General features: G+C 41.3%; 1 protein-coding gene across 6 annotated transcripts in view; it reads left to right on the top strand.

Annotated features, from left to right (window-relative positions):
- Positions 1-18,785, top strand: part of MET (MET proto-oncogene, receptor tyrosine kinase) — a 112,333-nt gene extending 93,548 nt beyond the window's left edge. For all 6 annotated transcript variants that reach the window (XM_019743213.2, XM_019743211.2, XM_019743215.2 and 3 more), the window contains 6 exons: positions 994-1,074; positions 3,437-3,618; positions 6,595-6,704; positions 7,869-8,034; positions 16,338-16,474; positions 16,583-18,785. In XM_019743213.2, coding sequence (XP_019598772.2) covers positions 994-1,074; positions 3,437-3,618; positions 6,595-6,704; positions 7,869-8,034; positions 16,338-16,474; positions 16,583-16,793 — 887 coding nt within the window. In that variant the 3' untranslated portion in view covers positions 16,794-18,785. The remainder of the gene's footprint in view (positions 1-993; positions 1,075-3,436; positions 3,619-6,594; positions 6,705-7,868; positions 8,035-16,337; positions 16,475-16,582) is intronic.
- The last annotated feature ends 4,579 nt before the right edge of the window (positions 18,786-23,364 follow it).

The following is a 23,364-nucleotide window of genomic DNA, read 5'->3' as shown; positions in this document are numbered from 1 at the left end:
TGTGGCTTCACTAATTATGTTCTAATTCTGCATATCGTAAAATTAGAATTATTTTTTAATCATGAAGGTGCAAAAAAATGGTAATTATTTCTCTTACAAAGGAATAATCATTCACGATTCTATAAATATTAACTATTGGTTATTCATGTTTTTCCTCAGTAGAATGTGAGCCCTTGAGAGCGTAGGTTTTATTTCATTCATCTTTGCAGTACGAGAGGGTAGACCAATGTCTGACGCTCACATACCAGGCACTCGGGGAGTCTTGGCTGGATGGATGAATTAATTAATGAATGACTTACACAGCTATCCAATGCTTGGCACCTCTGGGGAAAATTACTGCCACCCGAGGAAAGGTTACTACTGGGAAAGTGATGTGGCCAGAGCCAGACAGAACTAGATGAAGTGACTCAGAGTGAATTTGCTTCATCTGGGCAATTTCCTTTCAGTTTCAGCCAACCTGGGTTACATATTAACTGGTGACTAAGGGGGGAAATCCTTCTATAATGCTGATCTTATTTCCAATGGTCACAATAAGACAAACAGGAGAAAAATTTTTGTTTCATTTTAGTTTATTGGAATATAGGGAGCTTATTTTATTGCATTTTTTCATGTGGGTAAAATTTTATTTTTACATTTAAAAGATATTTTTTGATCCTTAAAAATAATAAATTTTTTTATGAGGCAGATGTTACTCTTGTTTCTCTGGTTTCACTTGTTGAATACTTTATTATAATAGCCTTTAGTAGCAGTTATATCATCTAAATTTTTGTCATGTATTGAATAACATTGCTTGTAACTTTGGGTAAAATGTATTACATCTACATGTATTCACAAACACACACACAGAGTGATATTGTTAATGAAAAGTAGAAAAAATATATATATACCATTTTGTCATGTAGAAAAAGAAATGAAGATCATAAAGGGATTCATAAATAATTATTGCATAATTAAAAGTAATGCAGCACTAACCAAACTCCCTCTTTCATGTAGGACATTTTGGTTGTGTGTATCATGGGACTTTGTTGGATAATGATGACAAGAAAATTCACTGTGCTGTGAAATCCTTGAATAGTAAGTCACATTTTATTTAAGTACACTTTCGTGGTTTGCAAACTGATAGTTCATAATAAAGTGTAAATTTACACTTTCCCTTGTGGAAAAATCAGCTACTGCTGCAATTATGGATCTAATCCTGAAACTTTGGTCTAAATTCTTATTGAAATATTTCCTCAGAAATTGTCCCTCAGAGCCCTCATAAGTCTGTGTAGGAGAAATGAGGTTCCTGGATGAGCTAAGTATCATTTAACTCTGTTTGGCTTATAATATTTGTTATGCAAGTGACATTTATGGAAAGTATTGGAAGCATGTTGGCACATTCAATAGTAATGACTCATTTTACCCAGAGGCATTACTATAATTATTTTTTCACCACAACTTCCATTAAAAAGATAAAAAAATGAAATAAGACAAATAGGAGAACAATATGCTGGCAGAAAATTGAAAAATTGAAAATGTGGTAATACCTCATTTATCCGCATTTTTAGGGAGTGAGGTATTCCACGTAAATGAACTTCCTAAACAAGTGAAACTTACCCCCCTTTTAATGCTAGAACATTTTCTCAAATTTTAGCAAAAATCTTTTTTAAATGGAATGCATACTCTGCTTAAAAAACAAAGAGTGCTTCCAAACATAAACTCAGACTTTACTGATGACCCAGAGCCATAACTGTGGCATGAATTACTATCTTGGACAACCCAATGTATTCATTCTAGCGTTTTCCTGGCTCCATTTTGCTGATAGGTCTCACACGCCAAGTCATTTCTGGCGTTTCCTAAATGTCCAAGTTTGTGCTCAAAATTTGCAGTATGCTGAAAAATGTTAGCCAGTTACATTACAAGTTTACATTGGAATTAATAAGCTTTAAATGCACAAGTGAAAGGTTTTTCTGCAAGATAAGTTTTATTGTCAGAACTATTTCAGCCTTTTCTTACACATAAATCTCATGTTCTATATGGTTGATTTGGTTGGAAGTCTGACCAGGAGGTGATAAAAGGGACAGTTTATATAAAACCTAACAACAAACTGTGATGGATTAAGTATGATTGTCAATAAATTTGCCTCATGAGAGAGCATCACTGCCAATTATACAAAGGACAGTCCTGATGCCAAGAAAGCTTTCCCTGTCCCTGGGGTGTGTTGATCTCTCTGGACTTCCAGGTTTCAGAATGTACTGCATTTGTAAAAGAATATCATCACCAACACTGACACTAGTCAGATAAATAAATTAAAGATTGTTCACTCTTCATTAATACTGACTGGTGTCAAGCCCTCGGGCTCTCTGTCTGGAAGTGATTAGAAACTATTAGAAACAAACAAATAAACAAAAAATCTACTTAGATATATGACAGCGATTGGTCTTCAAATCCTCCCAGTCCCCAGATCGGAAACTATGGCCCACTACCTGGTTTCTGAAATAAAGTTTATTGAGACTTAGCTGCCTCTTGCCGTGGCTGCTTTTGCACCGTGAAGGCAAGTTTGAGTATTTGCAACAGAAACCATATGGCCCACAAAGCCAGAAAACATTTGCTATCTGGCTCTTCACAAAAAAGTTGCCCACCCCTGCCCTCAACAGTCACTACAGAAACGGACTGGCCTGCTTCCCTCTCGTTTTACTGTATGAGACAGACTGGTTCTCTAGGAGACAAACTGTTTACGAAACTGGGAGTAGGTGGTGCCTGGAAGGCACAATGCAAGGTGACATCACGTACCATATTTTGCCGTGTATAATGCGCACCTTTTCCCCAAAATTTGTAAGAGAAAATAAGGATGCTCATTATACATGGGTAGTACTAATTCTGTATCTATATAAATGTTTTTAATTCTTTTACTTATGCTTGTGAGTTAAAAGTGCAACTCTAGAAATCAATAACGATATCCGTATGCAGAATAATACCCTGGAATATGATAGTTGGTTTTGTTGAACTTATGAGGAATTTGGAATAATGAGGATTTCTTGGCCTTCTATGATGTGTAAATATTGAAAATGTGTTACTGGTACATAAAATTTTTTGTACCTTGTATCTGTTCTTGTGTTTTGTAATTATTTGCTACATAACATTTCTTATAAAATACTATGTTAAAAATTAATGCTAAAATTCTTTATAATACAAAAGCAAGTACCTAAATGTAAACAAATAAAAATTTCAATTGAAAAATTACAAGGAAAGAATTTTCCGTGAAAGTTTGGGCCAAAAACGTGGGTGCGCATTATACACAGGAGCACATTATACACGGCAAAACATGGTACTCAATGTATTGCAAAAACACCGTGAGGGTGGAGCCCTGTGGGTTTACATCCCATTGCTCTCCCTATCCAAACATGACAAAATATTCATTGTTCCGTAATGAAATCACTCTCTGCTGCTTTCTCAGGAATCACTGACATAGGAGAAGTTTCCCAGTTTCTGACTGAAGGGATCATCATGAAAGATTTCAGTCATCCCAATGTTCTCTCACTCTTGGGAATCTGCCTTCGCAGTGAGGGGTCCCCACTGGTGGTCTTACCTTACATGAAACATGGAGATCTTCGAAATTTCATTAGAAATGAGACTCATGTAAGTATATCACCAAGCTAACGAACTGATGAACTAGCTGTAAGGCAGCCTTCCAAAAGGTGCCTGTTTTGAACCTTTTTAAAAGCTTTTAGCCAAAGCAGTACCCGTAAAATGTTAGCAACATTCCAGTATACAGAGACCGATTCAACTCAGTTGTACCTGCAAATATTCTGGTGGGAAGATGGTAATACCTAGCAGGGTTTCCCCAGGGTCCATGATTCTTCCCAGCCTGCAAACAGCCTTCCTCTACCATCTCCCTCATTGGTACATTTAGTCATCTTTGAGTACCTACTGTGTGCAAGAAACAGCACAGGAGACATAAAGGCACATTAGCCTCAGCCCACATGAAGATTTAACTCTAGAAGGAAAGACATTAAAGAATTAGTTATAAATGAGTCCCTTGTTAGTCTTCAAACTTAACAACCACTCTCCTACCTCAGGACGTTTGCACTTGTTCCCTCTGCCTGAACCACTCTTCCCCAAAATATCCACACATCTCACTTACTCATTAACTTCAGCTTTTTGCCCTAATCTGATCTTCAAAATGAGCCTTTCCTGACCTGTCTAAAATTGTACCTGACTCACCCCATCCTTATGCCTTCCATCTGTCTCCTCTCCCCTGCTTTATTTTTCTCCAACACACTTATCTTTCTATACACTAGGGCTGAGGCCTGAGCGGTCCATTTCTGTGACCATGAGCCACGTGTGAAATGTGGCCAGTCTAAACTGAGATGTGCTGTAAGTGTAGACTACATCCCAGGTTTTGAATATTTGGTATAAAAAGGTAAAATATTAATAATTGGTTCTGTTGATTACTTATCGAAATGATAATATTTTGGATATGTGGGTTGATAAATATATAATGAAAATTAATTTCATCTGTTTCTTTTTACTTTTAAATATGACTATTAGAAAATTTTGTATTACATTTGTGGCTTGCATTATATTTCCATTGAACACTGCTGCACTAGACAATAAATGAATGAATAACAGCTACATGCATATATATATATATATATATATATATATATATATATATACATATATATATATGGATGTGTGCACACAAACATACACACATCCCATTGAAATACCGGCTCATGAGGGTAGGGCCTTCTGTGTGTTTATTCTCTGCTGTGGCCCCCACACTTGCAATAGTGTTTGGCACGTAAACTCTTAGTGAACATGTTTAGCTCAGAGTTACAAAAGAAGTTCATAGGCTCCTGCAAGTGGGAGTTTCTTAGTGACATTTATGGCACCTCAAGGGTGAGCAGGTGATGGCCAGAGCAGAGCTGGAGAGGGAAGAAAAGGGTGCCCCGAACTGAAGTCCCAGGGGCCTCGGGCTCCTTTCTGGCTCCTGTGTTCAGGCCCCTGGAGGAGTTAATGGGGTAGCTTTACTCTTGGTGGAAAACAACTTCGTAAACATGGGGGCATTTTCAGAAGAAGGAGCTCTGGGATGGCACAGGAAGTCATACTTGTGTTCAGCCACAATAATAAAAAGCTCCCTGGCAGTGAATGTTTGTGATGGGTGACTTGACCTGACGAAGTACAAAGCTGCCCTGACAGGTCCCACTTTTCCACTTTAATTCTTGTCATTACCCTGATAAGCCCATCTGGTTGAATATGCTGCCTTCTCTAGCGTATTATTCCCCCAGGGTTAAAACATGATAGAAATGTCTTACTGTGCAGTTCCATGGCCTGTTAGAACCCAGGGAGTCCATACTGATGACAACCATGGACGTAGATGCGTCTTAGAGAGAATCCTAAAATGCAGGGAGCTGGCCTTTCCACACAGTGTGCACTAAGCAGGGCTGCAGCCTTCCTGGCAGACCCCGACTGTCCGGCTCTTGGGCTCACGAACTCCACAGCAGCTGCTGAGGAAGAGATGTGCTGTTCCTGATGGCCAGGCCTCAGCCAGGCTGATGCCACGGTGACATGGGTACAACTTCAGATACTCTTCTTCTAGTTACTGTAGGCACTCCTCTGTCCATCCAGTTTTGTGGGTGGAGTTTCTGAAGTATGAGATTTCCTGTTCTCCACGTAGGTGCAGGCCCCCGGGTGGTGAGCTGGTGCTTCAGTACCATGAGGAGGGCGTCTGATGTGATTGATTTCACTGCGGTGTGGGCTTTGGAGCCTAAAAGATTGAGGTTCAAATCCTGACTCCACCACTTACCATCTGAGTGGTTTGGGGTGATTTCTTCCATTCTGAACTTCCTGTATTAACCACATATTTCCAATGCTCAGACGTCTGGGGCCTTGCTGGCTCTGGCGGGACTGGCCCTCCCAGGACTGGCAAATTCCCAGGGATGGTAAACAACTCACCTTCAAAGAGCATGCAAACCAGCCAATCCCTGCTACCTCCTTTACACCCCAGCTGCCTCCTTTAAAGGGCTCTCACATGCTGTCACTATCCACCTGCCCTAATCGCTTAAGGGCAGGGTCCAGACAGCCAGGGACAGCCCTACACCCCGAAGCCTGCCTGCTGAAATCATTCAGACGTGCCTGTTTACCCTGCCTTGCCCATTTTTTCCCGCAGAAGCCCCAGTAAAGACTCCTCCCGACCAACCCAACCCGAGTGTTTCCTGTGTGCACTCGCATGGCAGGGCATGTCCCCTTCCCTTGGGAATTGTAACAAACTATCTTTTCAATGGCAGTTGTCTCCCATCGGTTGGCCTCAACATACTTAAATAATAACAAAACCTACATTTTAAAACTCCTTCAATGTCCCATCTGAAAAATGGAGCCCCTATAACCTGCCTTACAGACGTGTATAAGGATTAGCCAAAATTTATTTTTAAAAAACATCTAGCCTGGTGCTTTGCAAACAGTAGATACTTAATCAATGATTGCTGTCATCAACAGGGCACAAGTTATTATTTGAAGCAAGATCGTTCTTATAAACATTTCAGAATTCTGAGATCATAGCTGGCACAGTAGATGCTTAGTTTATGCGTTTCCAATTCTCTTTGATTGCAGAACCCAACTGTAAAAGATCTTATTGGCTTTGGTCTTCAAGTAGCCAAAGGCATGAAATATCTTGCAAGCAAAAAGTTTGTCCACAGAGACTTGGCCGCAAGAAACTGTATGTAAGTATCAGAATTTCGATGCCCACCGTCCAAACTAAGTGACCGGGAGGAATGTGGGTCCCACTGGTGGAGGCTAGCAAGGAAGTTTGCTCTTCTTCTGCAAAACTCTTTGCTTCCATTGCAGTTTTAAATCGGTGTATGAGCACAGGAGATGTAGGCGGCCCTTTCAGGCTTTGTCAATGGAGAATTTAAAAGATTCTCCAGAGGGGATCTGAGCAGCTGTTGTGTGCTTTCGCTTTTCTTCGTTCTTCCAAAGTAGCCCCCAGTGTTGTGGTCTCACGCTGCATTAGCATTGGGAGGTAGAATTTGATTCAGCCTGTTACAGTGAAAAGGAAAAGGTTGATAACACAAACACCAACCTATTGTCACTTCCCAAGGGTGGATCTGAAGTCAGCTTGCAGACGCCCTACCAAAAATGGTGTTTGGGAATGAATATACAGAAGAACTTTGCACCTGGCTGCCTGGGCTGTATAATGCAGCAGTCCAGTCTGTTATTGATGCAGCACTGGGTGCGTAGCACTGGTTCATGACTCACCGTGTGTGTGAATGAGAGAGCGTGCTGTTAATTTCCTACCTTGGTTTTGGTCAATGTAACAACATAAAAGCTGGCTTAAGCAAAGGATTCATAGCCTCAGATACAGTGAACTGCCTTGACTATGCATCCTGTTTCTCTGTTCCCTCAGTGGTGGGATATATCAGTTTTATGTACTAACCAAGCGCAGTTGAGAATGAAAAAGGAAAATAACAGTCCCCTGTCATGTTTGTCCCATAAAACTAAGTATTACTGGTAGTTGACAAGTGAATATTGGCCATTGCTTTTGGTTAGTCAGGTGGCATACTTGATTTAGCAATGAAGGAAAGCTGGGAGGGGTCCAATTTTACCGTTTCCCCAGATTTAAAGCCAAATGAATTTTCTTCTGCCACATCATTCATGGTCTCTTTCCTTGGCCTGTTGAATTTGTAATGGGCATGCCAAGCATTTTTATTCAAGAATTCCTCTGTAATTCAGTGTTAGTCAGTTGAGGCCAGAGGAAGCCTCACGGCAGAAATTACAGATTTTTGGATTTCAAATACTGAAGTCGCTTGTTCTAATCCAGAGCTATGCAGCATCGCTGTAAATTATTCTGTTTCAGCCACCAGCAATAATTTTTGTCCTTTCTGTAGGCTGGATGAAAACTTCACTGTCAAGGTTGCTGATTTTGGTCTTGCCAGAGACGTGTATGATAAAGAATACTACAGTGTCCACAACAAAACAGGCGCCAAGCTGCCCGTGAAGTGGATGGCTTTGGAAAGTCTGCAGACTCAGAAGTTCACCACCAAGTCAGATGTGGTAACGCACGGATCGCCCCTGACCTTTCTCCTCTTTCACTTGCATACCCAACTTTTTTAGTGGTTTTATGGCTACTTAATATTTTTATAAGGAGGAGAAACCATTAATGCTACTAATTTAGTTTTCTTCATAAGTAAAAGCTGGATCGTCTGACAGGCACCCATAGGACGTTTCCATAAATTCATTCATTCAAACACATTTGTTCGGCAGAGCCCCAGGCTGGAGCCTGACAAGCCCAGTGCTGAACCAGGTGTGAACCTGGAGTCAGCTCGGCAGGGAAGAAGGCGTGGCCATCAGTAACCGTCACAAAGTGGACTGGGATTAGCCCAGCCACTCATAGCTCAAGCTGGAGGCCATCGCTGAGGCAGGTCCAGCAGGGAAGTCATTATTCCCGCACTAGCTAGAAACATGCTTTCCTTTGTCTGCGAGGATCATCCTCCCCTCAGAACAAATGTCAGAAGGCATGCCCTGAGTACTGAGAGCAGGAGACACTCACCTGCCAGCCACACCTGCCCTTCCCCTTGGTGGAAGGGACAGTGCTCGAAAGGGTCCCTAAAGGATGGAATGGGCAATGAGCTAAGCAATACCAATCCAGGGGAGGCGAAGGTACAGGAAAGTGTACACACCTTTCAAGTTCTAGGGAAAGAGTAAACGGGGTGATTTGGCCAAAATGCAGGGCGCACAGGGGACTTATGAGAATAAAGTAAGAAAAATATATTCATGCCAGATCATAGAGGTCCTTGGAAAGCCAGCTAGGGAGTCTGGAATGTATCCTCTGGTCACAAGCAAACAGTAAAGTGTAATCAGATTAGATTACTACAGACGTTCTTCATTCTGTAAAATGACTGAGGAGGAGCTAGATACAGAAAGAGAAAGTGAGAGACAGAACCTGAAATAACATGGAAACTGTGAGACTAGAAAAGAAGGAAAGGGCACCTGGGAGGTAAAATCAACACTATTCAGCAAGAAATTGATGAAAGTTAAAGATGAGCGAGTCATGCACTGGTGCAGGAACAGGCACGTGAAGCGCAGGAGCCGAAGCTGGTTCAGGAAGAAAGACAGGAAGCTCCACCTGGAACGCGCTGAGTCTGACGTGACAGCAGGAAGCTAGGCCGAGGGGTCCATCACGCCGTGAGACATACGGAGCTGCCGCCTGTGCAGCCTCTGCCATTGTGTTAGTCTCTCTGGGCTGCCTGACACAACACCACAGACTGGGTGGCTGAGACAACACATATTTACTTCTCACAGTTCTGGAGGCTGGAGGCTGCCAGCGTGGTTCGCTTCTGATGAGAGCCCTCTTCCTGACGTGACATGGCCCCCTTCTTCTCACTGTGTCCTCCTGTGAGGAGAGAGCAAGGGCAAGGTCTCGGCCATCTCAGCCATCTCTTCCCACAGGCACTGATCCCAGCAACAAGGCCCCACCTTCACCTCCTCCCCAAAGCCCCACCTCCTCACACCCTCACACTGACAGTCAGAGCTTCAACATACGAATGTGGGGAGGACACAATTCAGTCCGTGACAGAGATCAAGGTTGGAATGCTTTTGAGAGTGTGAAAGCAGTTATTTGGGAGAACCTCCATCTACGAAGTGAGGGGGGAAAGCGGAGAGGTGGGAGATCCAGGAGCAGAGGCTGTTAGGGAAGCCAGAGAAGAGCAAGTTTGAAGCAGAGCCAGGAAGCTCAGCAGGGCGCCCTGCTGTCAGACAAGGGTGCCTCAGGAGCTGGGGTCTGCAGAGGCCGAGGTGTGAGGGGAGGCCGGGGGTCAGCTGGGGGAGAGTGCACTTATTCTGTCTCTGTCTGCACACGATAAGCCAAGAAGACCGATGTCTGCACGTAGAGAAGCATTGACGTTTCGGCCTTTGAGGACAACTGGAAAAGAAAAAGTACAAACCCATGACATCAGCAAAAACTAATGCTGATGGAGAACATGGACTTCAGAAGAGAAAGGGTTGGCAGCTCTTGAGAGATTGCGAGGGGCGGGACTGAAATGCAGCCTGGATGGGCAAGCGAGAAACCACCTTACCCTCCTCCCTCTGGGTTAGCAAGACGGAGAGGCGTGGCCTCTACTGGTGAGAGTTTCAGAGAAATCGTGATCTTCAAGTGAAAGCCAAGCTTCAGTTACTATGAGGAGGTGGGGATACATTAGAAATAAGGTGAGGTGACTGGGGAGTTTGTTTTCAATAAGAATGTCACAGGTCGTGGTGGAGGAATGGGACTTCAGGGCAGCCAAGACTGCTAAGAGAAAGTGGTAGCACATGGTGGAGCAAATGCCTGAGTTCCTGGTTCTGAAATGCTCTGAAACAGATGAAAGAAGTGGATACTAGAGAGGTCGGCTGGGGACATGTTTGTGATGGTGGCAGGTAGAGGCAGAAGGTAGGGACTTAACCCATCCTCAAAGAGCATACTGTTCATTCAGACCCAACAGTTAGTCTACCATTAAGAGCCAGAACTAACTTACAACTCAATCAGGAGAATACTCAATTTCTTAAAATAGTCAAAAGATTTGAATAGACATTTTACCAAAGTGATGGAAGATAAGCTAGCTAATAAGTGCATGAAAACATGCACCCGCACAAAGTCAGATACATGAATATTCACAGTAGTAGGACTCATAATAGCCAAAACGCAGGAGCAACCCCAAGGTCCATCCACTGGTGAATGGCTAACAAAATACGGCATGTATCCACAATAGGAGTGGAACCTCAGCGATACAAAGAACTACTGATCCATACTGCAACATGGGTAAACCTCAAAAACATTATGTTACGTGAAAGAAGGCAGACTCAAAAGATTACATGTTGAATGATTCCATTTACATAAAATTTCTAGAAAGATACAAAACTATAGAGACAGAAAGCTGTAGAACCTGGGGCTGATAGTGGGAGTGAAGATTGACTATAAACGGGCATGAGGGAACTTTTGGGGTGTTGGAATTAATCTAAAACTTAATTGTGATGGTAGCTGCAAAACTATATAACTTTAGTAAATATCATCAAGTATACACTTACAACTGGCAAATTTTATGATATATAAATTATACCTCATCAAAGCTGTTAAAACAAAACAAAAAGAGCCCGATGAAATTTTGGATGTTCAAGGTGAGAGTTATGATTCTGAGCTTTTTTTTTTTTTTTTTTTTTTTTTTTTTTTTGATTAAATTTATTGGGGTGACAATTGTTAGTAAAATTACATAGATTTCAGGTGTACAATTCTGTAATACATCATGATTCTGAGCTTTTTGACAACCCCTCCCCCCGACACACACACCACTACCGCCACAAATACACATAGACCACATGGAGGCCACCACTTTTCACAGAGCAACTGTCACTCAAATATTTGACTGGAAGTGTACGTAGGCTTCTGCAGATCTGAAGTGCTATGTCTCCTCCCTCGTTGCACTACATAATGGGTGCCCTGGGTTGTCCATCACAGCGCTGCTTTGGCCAGTAGTTATTGATTACATGGATATATTTGCATGAAGTTTCATGTCCAGGATAGCACGAGCTTCTGAATGTTGGCATGGAACATTTCCGAAAGCATGTAATAAGCTGTATGTATATTAAAATCTACAAGCGAAAACTTGCTGCTTGTAGAAAGGTCCACTTTCTTGCAGATGCCCAGAGGGAGTTCGGCCAAAGACCTATTCACACAAACGGGGGTGTCATTACACTTCAGTTCCTCATATCCAGTCCTGTACAGTGTTTCACACTTAGCACAGCTGCTTCCATTAAAGTCAGTATTGGCTTCTCAGGTGTTCAGTCAGCTGGCTTTTTCATCCTGCTTCAGCATTCTGCAGCATTTAACACTTGACCACTCCTTCCTTCTTGAAATTTCCTCCTCCTTTGGTTTCTGGGACACTGCACCACCTGGTTTTCCTCTTGCTTCTCGGTTGTTTTCTTTACCCTTAATGACTTCTCTTCCTTCTCTCACATCCTGCATGCAACTAGCCCCCAGGATTTTGGTCTTTGGGTGTCAGCTTCCCTTAACCATTGCAACCATTCCCATCAACATTCACCTCTGAAATCTCTCTTCCTGGATGTTCTCAATCAGTGCCACAAATTTACCATGTTCAAAGTCAAATTCTTTCCTGCCAGTTCTCAGTTCCTCACTTCTTTATCTCTACTCATGGCATCACCATTCTGCAGTTTACCAAGGCTGTGTGACTACCTCCAGCACCACAGCCAGGACGTAGAACACTTCTATCATTCTGGAAAATTTCCTTGTGCCCCTTTGTAGTCAACCCCTAACCTACGCTTAGGGCCTGGAAACCACTAGTCTGTTTTCTGTCACTATAGTTGTACCTTTTCTAGAGTGTCATGTAAATGGAATTGTACGGTAAGTAGCATTTGGGTCTGTCTCCTTTCACTTCCCATAATGCACTTGACAGTTATCCATGGTGTTGTGTCAGTGATTCATTCACACACACACATAACAAAACTGACTGGCTTAGCCATTTGCGAGTGCGCAGTACAGTTGGGTTTACTATGTGCAGATGTTGTGCCGCAGATCTCTAGATCTTCTTCATCTTGCAAAACTGAAATTCTATGTCCACTGAACAGCTCCCATTTCCCCTCCCCCAGCCTCTTTGGCAACCACCGTTATACTTTCTGTTTCTAAAAGTCTGACTACTTTAGATACGTCATATCCATAAGTAGAATCACGTATTATCTCTCTGTTTGTGACTGGCGTATTTCACTTAGTGTATATACTCGTAATGTCTTCAAGGTTCATCAGTGTTGTAGCTTTTGGGAAGATTTCCTTCTGATTTAAGGCTGCGTAATACTCCATTGTGTGTACATCCCACATTTTCTGTATCTGTTCATCTGTGGCTCGACATTCAGGTTGCTTGGTTATTGGAATAATGTGGCTATGAACATGAGTGTGCAAATATCTCTTCAAGATTCTGTTTTCAGTGCTTTGGGGCATATACCCAGAAGTGGGATTGCTGGATCATATAGTAGTTCTATTTTTGATGTTTTAAGGAAACTTTGTACTGTTTTCCATAGCAGAGTAATTGGTTCCTTTCTGTTTCTGAGTAGTATTGCATTGTACAAATGTACCACATTTTGTTTATCCATTTACTATCCGAAGGACTAATGATGTTGAGCATCTTTTCATGTGCTGCTTGGCTGTCCTCTTACCTCCTTTAATGAAGTGCCTATTTTTTTTATGCTTTGCCCATTTTTTTTTAGTTTTAGAATTCATTTTCTGGGTTTTTTTGTTGTTGTTATTGGGTTGTTTTTTAATTATTGAATTATTGAGAGCTCTTTATTTTTGGGGGGTGCAGGTATGTGTTATCAGGTACGTGTTTCTGCAAATACATTTTTCTAGTCTGTGGCTTGCCTCTTCATTATTTTACAAGTATCAAAGAGCAGAAATTTATACTTTTATTGAAAATGTATCAATTTTTATGAATGGTGATTTTTTTTTTTTACAAAAAAGACAGTAACGATTGTGTTGTATCTCAGTTTACCTACTCTTGAATGCTCAACTGTAGCTGTCCCCATTCCCTGCTCACCTCAGCAGTGACCTTTTATAACTTTTTATAGCTTCTAACAATCTCACATCTAATAACTGCTTTGATCTTCACCGTTTATAAAGTTAGGCAGAGATTCTTCAGATGAGCTCACTCCTGGTGCTGATGTTCAGAATTGTTTGACCCTCCACGCAGTCATTGTGAATGGTAGAGCTTCCTGCCTTGAAACTAAAACCAACTTATTGCCATCATTCCTAATGCACACGTATTGCACACCTCCTTCTCTGTCTGTCTGTCTCTCTCTCTCTTCCCCCCACTTCCCCTTCTCCCTCCTTCCTGCCCACCCCCCCAGCCTCTGTCAGCTGGCATCATTCTCCTGCTTTGCTCCCCCTCCCCCCATTATCCTGTCAGTCCGAAGTCCTTAAACGGAATTTGGAATGCAGATGGGACAGTGCTTTTCCTGGGAACTGCCCCCCTCTCACCTCTCTTGTCCCATGAGTCCTCCAACTCGTCTCTGAATCTACATTATTGCTCAGAAATTTCCCCAACTCTGTCCTTTTTTGTGAACTTGCCCCCAAATAAACCTACAGCCTAGGCTACGGGTTCGGGAGACCTGATCACAAACAACTAATCAGCCTCTCAGAACTTGGGTTTCTTCATCCGTAAGCATCTACAAAACCAATGACAGGATCTTAACGGGGTTTATAAGGATTAGACAAGATCATCTTTTCTTGCAGGTGCGATGCCCATACCCAGCTCATTATGTGACACACACCCTCTCCCTCCACCTAATTCAGGAGTTCAGTCTCATGTTGTCAGGGCAGCAACCCTCACCTCTGGTTCAGAAACCTCCGAACTGGCCTCTGCCTTGCGCCTCAGCTTCTCCTGTTTGCCTAAAGCACAGTGTTTACAGACATAACCTCCTGGAGCTCAACTCCAGTCATGTCCCATCGATTTCAGTTTAGCCCACTTTCGACCTTCACCAACCCCACAGCATGGCCCCTCTCCACCTACCAATCCCCCATCCCTTCACATGGTCCACACGCCAGGCACAGTGACCTATTGTACTTGCAGTTCACTGAGAGCACACATACACTGTCAGCCCTGGGCAGTGGCCACTCCCTCTGTAACTCTCTCTTCTCTCACATGGCATGTACCTAGAACACAAATGCTCCCTGTTTTTCAAGATCCATTTCACTGTCACTTTCTTCCTGAAGCGTTCTCAGTACGCTACTATTATCTCCTTGACTTTGCACAACATTTGTACCTCCTTTCTATTATTGCTCTAAATTATGGTGATTATATCTTATTGTTCCACTTGACAGTTAATTGCATAATACTTAACCCTGTTACATCAGCCTTAGGGCTTATCTAGTCACTTGGACAGTAACCTACTTGTGCGCCATCAAGGTCACTAGGTGCTTGTTACATTGATTTAAATTTTAATGCAAATTCTGGAAATTGAAGGTTAACACAGTGGAGTTGTCAGGAGTGACTCATGATTTTCAGGTTTAAAAACTGGTTTTGAAACACTGTAGAAGGCAGCAAAGTTACCTAGTTCCCAGCTGGGGAGGAGTTTCTTTGCTCAGTTTGGATTGAGGCCGGCAACGGCCTTGAAGAGTTCTTGCAGTTGGGCAGAGGGGACAAGCCATTACTGGAGATTTGTATCATCAACCACAGCATCTACCTGCTTCCGTTCTGTCAGCCACAGTGTTTGAAGACATGTTTTATTCTCCTTGCTGAATATTACGAGCCACACGTGCCTCTTAAGAGCATATTCTCCTACTCCACCCGTCTATTCTGCATCCTTCTCGTCCTCCAAACTTCTTTTTCTTGGGTCCTCATTTCTCCCCCCACATATGTCCTAGTGTGTAAGTGTCCTGGGAGTGTGGCTAAACAAGAACTGATTTCCTGGGTCCTCTGCCCAGAGGTGACCTGCACATGCTGACTTACTCTGTTTGTGTCGTTCTCACCTTGGTGCATGTCCAGGAGGCAATAATGTGTATGACCGGATGTATTCCGAGTAGCGTGCTTTAAATCAAGGAATTGCATATTTAGTGAAGTTCAGTAGACCAAGCAAGACCCAGGAGCCAAGAGCTCTTAATTGTTCATCCCAGTGTGAATTCAGACTTATTGGGGAGCTTTTAGCAAGTCGCTTAATCTCTCCATGTCCCTGCAGTCTCCTATCAAGTACAGTTACAGCTGTTTTTATTAATCTCCTCTTTTAACATTTTCAAATCACAGTTATTTTATTAAAATTTGTTTTCAATAGAGAGCCTTGTTGCCTAGCAGTTTTGTTATTTCTTATTTTTAATATGGATTTTTACTTATATTGACTTAGATCTTCTTTTTTAACATTAACTTTTAGATATGGTTGCATTTCTTAAAGACTATTTACATTCATTTGGAAATCCCCAAAATTTAAATTTTGGAAGGCTTATGTGTCTTCTTCTTTTACAAATAGTCTAAAATTGCAGTGAAGCTATTGGAAAAGAGCAGGATAGAAACCTGTTAATGCTTGACTCTACACGAGAGAACTTGGAAATCCTGCTGTGCTAACTACAGATGAAATCTTAATCACCATGGGACTTCTGGTATTCTTTTTGAAAATGTTACATTTACTTGTAATCTAAACTTTATCCAAATCTCATTTAAACAAGTCATAAAATGTATGGTTTACTAATTGCCTTTAAGGAAATTTTTGCTGAAAACAGCAAGAGTATTGACTACACTAACCCACATTGAGTTATTAAGCTCTACTGATCACCTTTCCTATTTGTGTGTTCATATTTCTCACCTGGATTCTCCCTTCCATTGTTTGACCAGTGGTCCTTTGGCGTGCTCCTCTGGGAACTGATGACAAGAGGTGCCCCACCTTATCCTGATGTCAACACCTTTGATATAACAGTTTACTTGTTGCAAGGCAGAAGGCTCTTGCAACCCGAGTACTGCCCAGATCCCTTGTAAGTAGGAATTCCTTCAGAATCTTTGGTAGCTCTTATATTCTTTACTTGTACAGAAATGCGTGCCTTCAAAGTGTTTTTCACAGCATTTCTTCCTTTCTGAAACAGGTATGAAGTGATGCTAAAATGCTGGCACCCGAAAGCCGAGCAGCGCCCTTCCTTTGCTGAGCTGGTCTCCAGGATATCAGCGATATTCTCTGCTTTCATCGGGGAGCATTATGTCCACGTGAATGCCACTTATGTGAACGTCAAATGTGTCGCTCCATACCCTTGTCTGTTGTCATCACAAGATCACGTTGATGGTGAGGGAGATACATGACGGATGGATGCACCATCAAGCCCCTTCTGAGAAACATCATAGAACTATCCAAACAACAGTCCATACTTCGTCCGATAGTTTTTCACTGCCTGGCCATTGAAAGGCCACCAGATATTTTTTGCTTTTGCCAAAATTGCACTACTATAGGACCTTATATTGCTATTTTAAATGACTAGACTGTGAGGAATTTATCATCTGACACAGCATCAGAGCCAGAAGCTTGGTCCCACAGACCAGTGACCGATGGCAACCCTGTAGCTGGGATCACCCTCCTGTTGAATTCAGGCCCAAACCTGATTTCTGGGTTGAAATTTTTAAAAATCAGGATCCCACCTGCTTTTATATGGGGAACTGAGGCATTGAATTTTGAGGGCTTCGTGATCACAGAAAATTCAGAAGTGGTAATGTCCAGGACAAACGGCAGCCATGGGACCGGGCCACTCATTTAGAATTAGTGTTTCAAAGAGCTTTCATGTGTTATATGGTCTCTAACATTTTTTATTACTGATGTTGTCATTTGCCCATTAGGCAAACATTCCCATTTAAATTTTGCATACACATTCCTTTTATTGGCGAAATATCCATAGACAATGCAGTTAGTGTTTCAACACAAAATGTTTATAATTTAATAGGGATATTTGCGAATTGTACATAGATGACATTGAGAAGGTTTTCATAAAATAGTTTAGTCACAATGAAATATTTAATTGTCATTTAAAAATCAACTTGAGAATGATGCTATTCTAATCTAATGGATGTGGACATTTAAATGTTTTGTCTGTATTTTTTTTAAATGGAGACTGAAAATAAAACAAGTACTTTGTGATGATGTGTTTTTAAAGGTAACTTAGCATGTTTGTAAAGCAGAATGCATCTGACTGAAAGGTTTATTGGTCCTAATCACAGATCATATGTATGGCAAAGTAATGATCAACTGACTGGAAGTATTAGCCTCTCTCTCAGGTGGCAACTTCCTATCCCACAAACAAGGGGAGACAATAAAACTTTTGGGGAGTCTAGTTTTGCTTTAGGACATGTTCTGTGTTAAGCAAAACATGTTGTAGAAAAAAAAAAAAAGGCAATTCAAAGTTCTGGCTGTTTCCCCGGGATGAACAGTTGTTACCCTGAGCAGCACTTGGTGACGTTTTGTTCCGTGAGAGTTTGTGCTTACTACTGTATAGTGCACGGGGCACAGGATACTCTAGTGATTTTGTCTATATGAACATTTAAAGTATTATATTTTTATAAAAATGTTTATTTTTAATGATACAAGATAACTTTTGTTAGGCCATAAAAATACTGCACTGTGAACATTTCAGAAAAGGTATGTCAGACTTGGATTAATCACGGCATGATTTTGAATGGCTGTAAATAGTGATAAGGAATTGTACTGATTGTCAGTACACAGTACACCACACCCTCATTACCTTACAGGACTCAAAGCCAGGGGTTAACACAAGCTATGAAGAGGGTATGTTACACTGAAACCCATTAGTAGAGTTGGGCTGTTGTTGCAAGAGAGTGATTACAACCAAAAGCTCTTTGACAAAGGTGGAACTTACCAGAAGACACAAGGAATGGTACTGCAGAGATATTCCAGTTCAAATATTACAAAAGTGAAAAGAGGAATACTAATTCCCAGAGTATTGTAAATGGTGGACGACAAAAAAAAAAACTAGTCTGCAGAAAGCAATACCTCTACCGATGTGAACAGAATGAATGCATCAAGAACAGAAAGAACTGTGGAAACGACATATCAACAAGACTACACACCTGTATATGTGCTTGAGAAAGCTGCAATGTGAAAACCGGGTTTGCTATTTATAAATGTGTCCTTAGGTTAATGTGTCTGGACAGGTTGTGTGAGTGAAGCCTCTACGAATTAGATACTTGTGACAGCCCATTCCTGCAATTGAGCTGAATGGTACTTTGTATGTTAATAGTTGTTGTTCTAATCAATCATATGATTAAAATAAATTGTTATACATCATGTGTACTGAGAGCTGGTTATTGCTAGGCATGCTTGATTACCTACATTTACATCATGGCAGGAAGCTTACCATTGACGTCACCTTATGCCCCAGGCTCATCCACTTACGAGAGCCTGAGTCAGGTTAGTGCGTGGCAGCTGAAAGAACTTGCACCTCTGACTCTCAGGAAGTCTGTCTGTCCAAGGGTGGTTTGCTCTGAGTTTGCCAGATTACCTGCATTTCTCTGACAATCTTTACACTGCGAGAGCACCTGCTCTGACCTCTGCATGCTGCTCTTCTCCAGCAGGTGCATCCTGGGACCAGAAGGTAAGACAGTGCAGTATCACCCAGAGATACCACGTTGGGATTTGGAGGACAGAGGCCTTCTTATCACCGTAGAACTACCCTTTCCAACCACACAGGTCTCACAGTTCAAAAGCCTCTGTTTCTGGTAAACTACCTTCAGGTTATGTCCGCAGATATTCTCGTAATGGTAGGAGGATTCAAAGATGATGTTTCAGTCATCAAGAATCATGTGGCACTTTGGAGCAATCTGATTTTTAAAATGCCTAAATTTAAACCAGTGCCTACAAAATACAGTGGGGCACTGATTCTTTACTGAGAGAATTCGATCTCTGTGTACAGCCGAACTCCCTCCCAGCCAAGAGATGCATTTTCATAGGAGGTTCAGTCAGACTCCATTCCGCTGGAGGAAAAGAACCTGTCATTTTTATTTCCCTAGTATCCGGCACTTTAATGGATTCTCAAATAATTGCTGAACTGCAACAGGATTTTCTTATCCTTAGTCAATCACTTGAAACCACCACAGATAGTTATTATGTATGTAGCTCCCATGTTTGGTGCACACTGACATGGGGAGTGTTATCTATAAAAAGGTAACCCTTTGCAAAGTTCCGCTTGGTGCTCTGAATGTTTAATTGCCACAGGATTTTTTTACTTCCCAGTGCAGGTATCAATTAATTATATGTTTGCTCTCTGACCTACACAGCAGATTGCATCCTTAAAGAAATACAGGGAAGAGATATAAAACTTGAACAAGCACATCAAATGTTTGAATCTCACATTGTTAATCCACCCAATTTAGTTCAGGAAACAAGTTAGCATTATGGGAAAGAAATTGATTAGATAATGGCGATTTAAGAATAAAGAGTTCCTCCCAACCCAAGAAATTTAATGAAAGACAAAGCTACACAACTAATAAATATTAGAACTATGCATTTCATAGCTCTGCAAACTATCTTGAAGAGGCATCACAGTTTGTTGCTGGAAGTTAATACCTTTGACCCCTTCACCTTTTTCTTCCACTCCCCTACCCCCACCTCTGGCTACCACCAATCTGTTCTCTATACCTATAAGCTTGGGTTTGGGGTTTTGTTTTGTTTGTTTGTTTTTACATTTAAGTTAAATCGTATGGTTTTTGTCTTTCTTTGACTTATTTCACTTAACATAATGCTCTCTCAATCCATCTATGTTGTCACAAATGGCAACATTTCCTTTTTTGTGACTGAATAATATTCGATCCTAGATAGTACCACTTTTTCTTCCCATTCATCCATGAATGGACACGTAAGTTGTTTCCATCTCTTGGCTATTGTAAATAATGATGCAATGAACATACATATATTCTTTTGAGTTAGTATTTTCATTTTCTTTGGATAAATACCCAAAAGTGAAATTACTGAACCTTGTTCTATTTTTAGTTTTTTGAGGAACCTCCATTGGCTACACCAATTTACATTCCCACCGGCAGTTATCAAGTTTCCCTTTTATCCACATTCTCGCCAACATGTGTTATCTCTTGTCCTGTTTATTTTTAATTTGGTTTTATGTACTCTTTATATTTTTATTTTTTTACACTTTATTCATTTATTCAATATTGTTTTATATTAATTTTAGGTGTACAGCATAGTGGTTAACAGTTATATAGTTTAAGAAGTGATACCCCTGAATAGTCTAGTACCCACATGGCACTATACATAGTTATTACCATATTATTGACTATAATCCCTGTGCTTTACATTCCGTGACTATTTTGTAACTACCAAATTGTATTTTTTAATCTCTTCAACTTTTTCACCTTGTCCCCCAAACTCCCTCCCACCCTGATAAATCTAGTACCCATCTGACACTATACATAGTTATTATAATATTATTGACTATATCCCATATGCTATACACTATATCCCCATGACTACTGTGTAACAACTAATTTGTACTTCTTAATCTCTTCCCCTTTTTCACTCACCCTGAACCTCCCTCCCATCTGGCAACCACAAAACATTCTCTGCATCAATGAGTTTGTTTCTGTTTTGTTTGATTGTTCATTTTGTTCTTCATATTCCACATATAAGTAAAATCACATTGTATCTGTCTTTACCTGACGTACTCCACTCGCCACAATACCCTCCAAGTCCATCCAATGGCAAGAACCCATTCCCTTCCATGGCCAAGCAATATGCCATTGTATATACACATGACCCCTTCTTTATCCATTCATCCATCAACGGAAACCCAGGCTGCCTCCACATCTTGCCAATGTAAACAATGCTGCAATGAACATATGGACATATGGATGCACAGGTCCTCTAGAAGTAACATTTTGGGTTTCTTCAGATAAATACCCAGAAGTGGGGTTACTGGGTCCTTCTTTGTCACTTGTTACAGTCCTTGTTTTAAAGTCTATTTTGTCTGGTATATGTATTGCTACCCCATCTTTTTATTTGTTTGTTTGTTTCCATTTTCATGAAATATTTTTTCCATCCCTTTACTGTCAGTCTGTGTGTGTCTTTAGATCTGAAGTGAGTCTCTTGTAGGCAGCATATGTAAGGGTCTTGTTTTTTTTATCCATTCAGCCACCCTGTTTTTTGATTGGAGCATTTAATCCATTTACATTTAAAGTGATATTGATAGAAGTGTAATTATTGCCATTTTGTTATTCATCATATTTTTAATCTTATTTCTTTTTTTCCATCTTAAAGAAGTCTCTCTAAGATTCCTTGTAATACTGGTTTGGTGATGATGAACTCCTTTAGCTTTTTCTTGTCTGGGAAGCTCTTTATCTGTCCTTTGATTTTAAATGATAGCTTTGTTGGGTAGAGTAATCTTGGTTTATGTCCTTGCTTTTTATCACTTTGAATATACTTCATGCCAATCCCTTCTGGCTTGCAAAGTTTCTGTTGAGAAATCAGCTGACAGTCTCATGAGAGCTCCCTTGTAGGTAACTAACTGCTTTTCTCTTGCTGCTTTTAAGGTTCTTTCTTTGTATTGAACCTTTGGCATTTTAATTATGCTGTGTCTTGGTGTGGGCCTGTTGGGTTCATCTTGTTTGGGACTCTATGCTTCCTGGGCTTGTATGTCTATTTCCTTCACCAGGTTAGTGAAATTTTTTGTTTTTATTTCTTCCAATAGGTTTTCAATTCCTTGCTCTTTCTCTTCTCCTTCTGTTATCCCTATAATGTGATGTTGGTACACTTGATATTGTCCTGTAGTCCCCTTAAACTCTCTTCAATTTTTTTGGATTCTTTTTACTTTTTGCTGTTCTGGTTGGGTGTTTTCTGCTACCTTATCTTCTACCATCGCTGGTTGGATCCTCTAATATACTGTTGATTCCGTGTAATATAGTCTTTATTTCTGTTATAGTATCCTTTATTTCTGACCGGTTCTTTTTCATGGTTTCCATCTCCATTTTTATGCTTCCTATCTCTCTGTTGAAGTTCTCCCTGAGATCATTGAACATTCTTATAACCAGTGTTTGGAACACTGTGTCTGATAGAGTGCTTGTCTCCATTTCCCTCAGTTCTTTTTCTGGAGTTTTGTTCTGTTCTTTTATTTGGGACATGTTTCTTTGTCTCCCCATTTTGGCTGCCTCCTTGTGTTTGTTTCCATGCATTATGTAGGGCTGCTGTTTTCCGGTTTTAGCAGAGTGGACTTATGAAGTAGGTGTGCTGTGGGGTTCAGTGGCACAGTCTTTCAGGTTACCCGAGCCATGTGCTCCAGGTGCATCCCTTGTGTGTGTTATGTGTGCCCTCCTCTTGTTGTTGAGCCTTGGTTGATAATTGCACATCAATTTGAGGGACTGACACTTGGGCTCACTGGTTGTGAGGACTGGTCTTGACTACAGTGGAAGACTTGTTGTGCAGGGACTGATCTCAGCAGGACTCTCAGCAGGACTCTGGCGTCTGCACAATCCGCCCCTTGGGTGTGATGCTCCAGCTAATTTTGAAGCTGGCCACTAGGGGCGCCAACCCCAGGACCACCTTGGAGGGGATCCACTGTGGGTCTACTTCAGCCACCTAGCAGGAGCCAGAAAGAAATCCGTAGATCTATGCTGCCCGTGCTGTGCTTGGAAGCACCTTGAGAGGCCAAATGCAAATCAAGGCCGGCTGCCGCTAGTGCTGGCTTAGTACTGCTCAGCTAGAGGTACAGGACATACTCAAGCCAGATGCTGCTTATCTGGGTTCTGCGAATCTTTGATAGACCCTAGAAAAGTCTGCAGCTTGAGCCAAGGCAAGGGGTCTGTATGAAAAGAACCACTAAAACCATCCTGGGTGTGCCTGAAAGTTGGACAGGGCCAGTCTCAA

Source organism: Rhinolophus sinicus, linkage group LG11 (genome assembly GCF_036562045.2).
Source record: "Rhinolophus sinicus isolate RSC01 linkage group LG11, ASM3656204v1, whole genome shotgun sequence".
In the NCBI taxonomy this organism is placed as follows: domain Eukaryota; kingdom Metazoa; phylum Chordata; class Mammalia; order Chiroptera; family Rhinolophidae; genus Rhinolophus; species Rhinolophus sinicus.
Note: the sequence above shows the minus strand (reverse complement) of the source record. Positions and strands in the feature narration are given on the sequence as shown.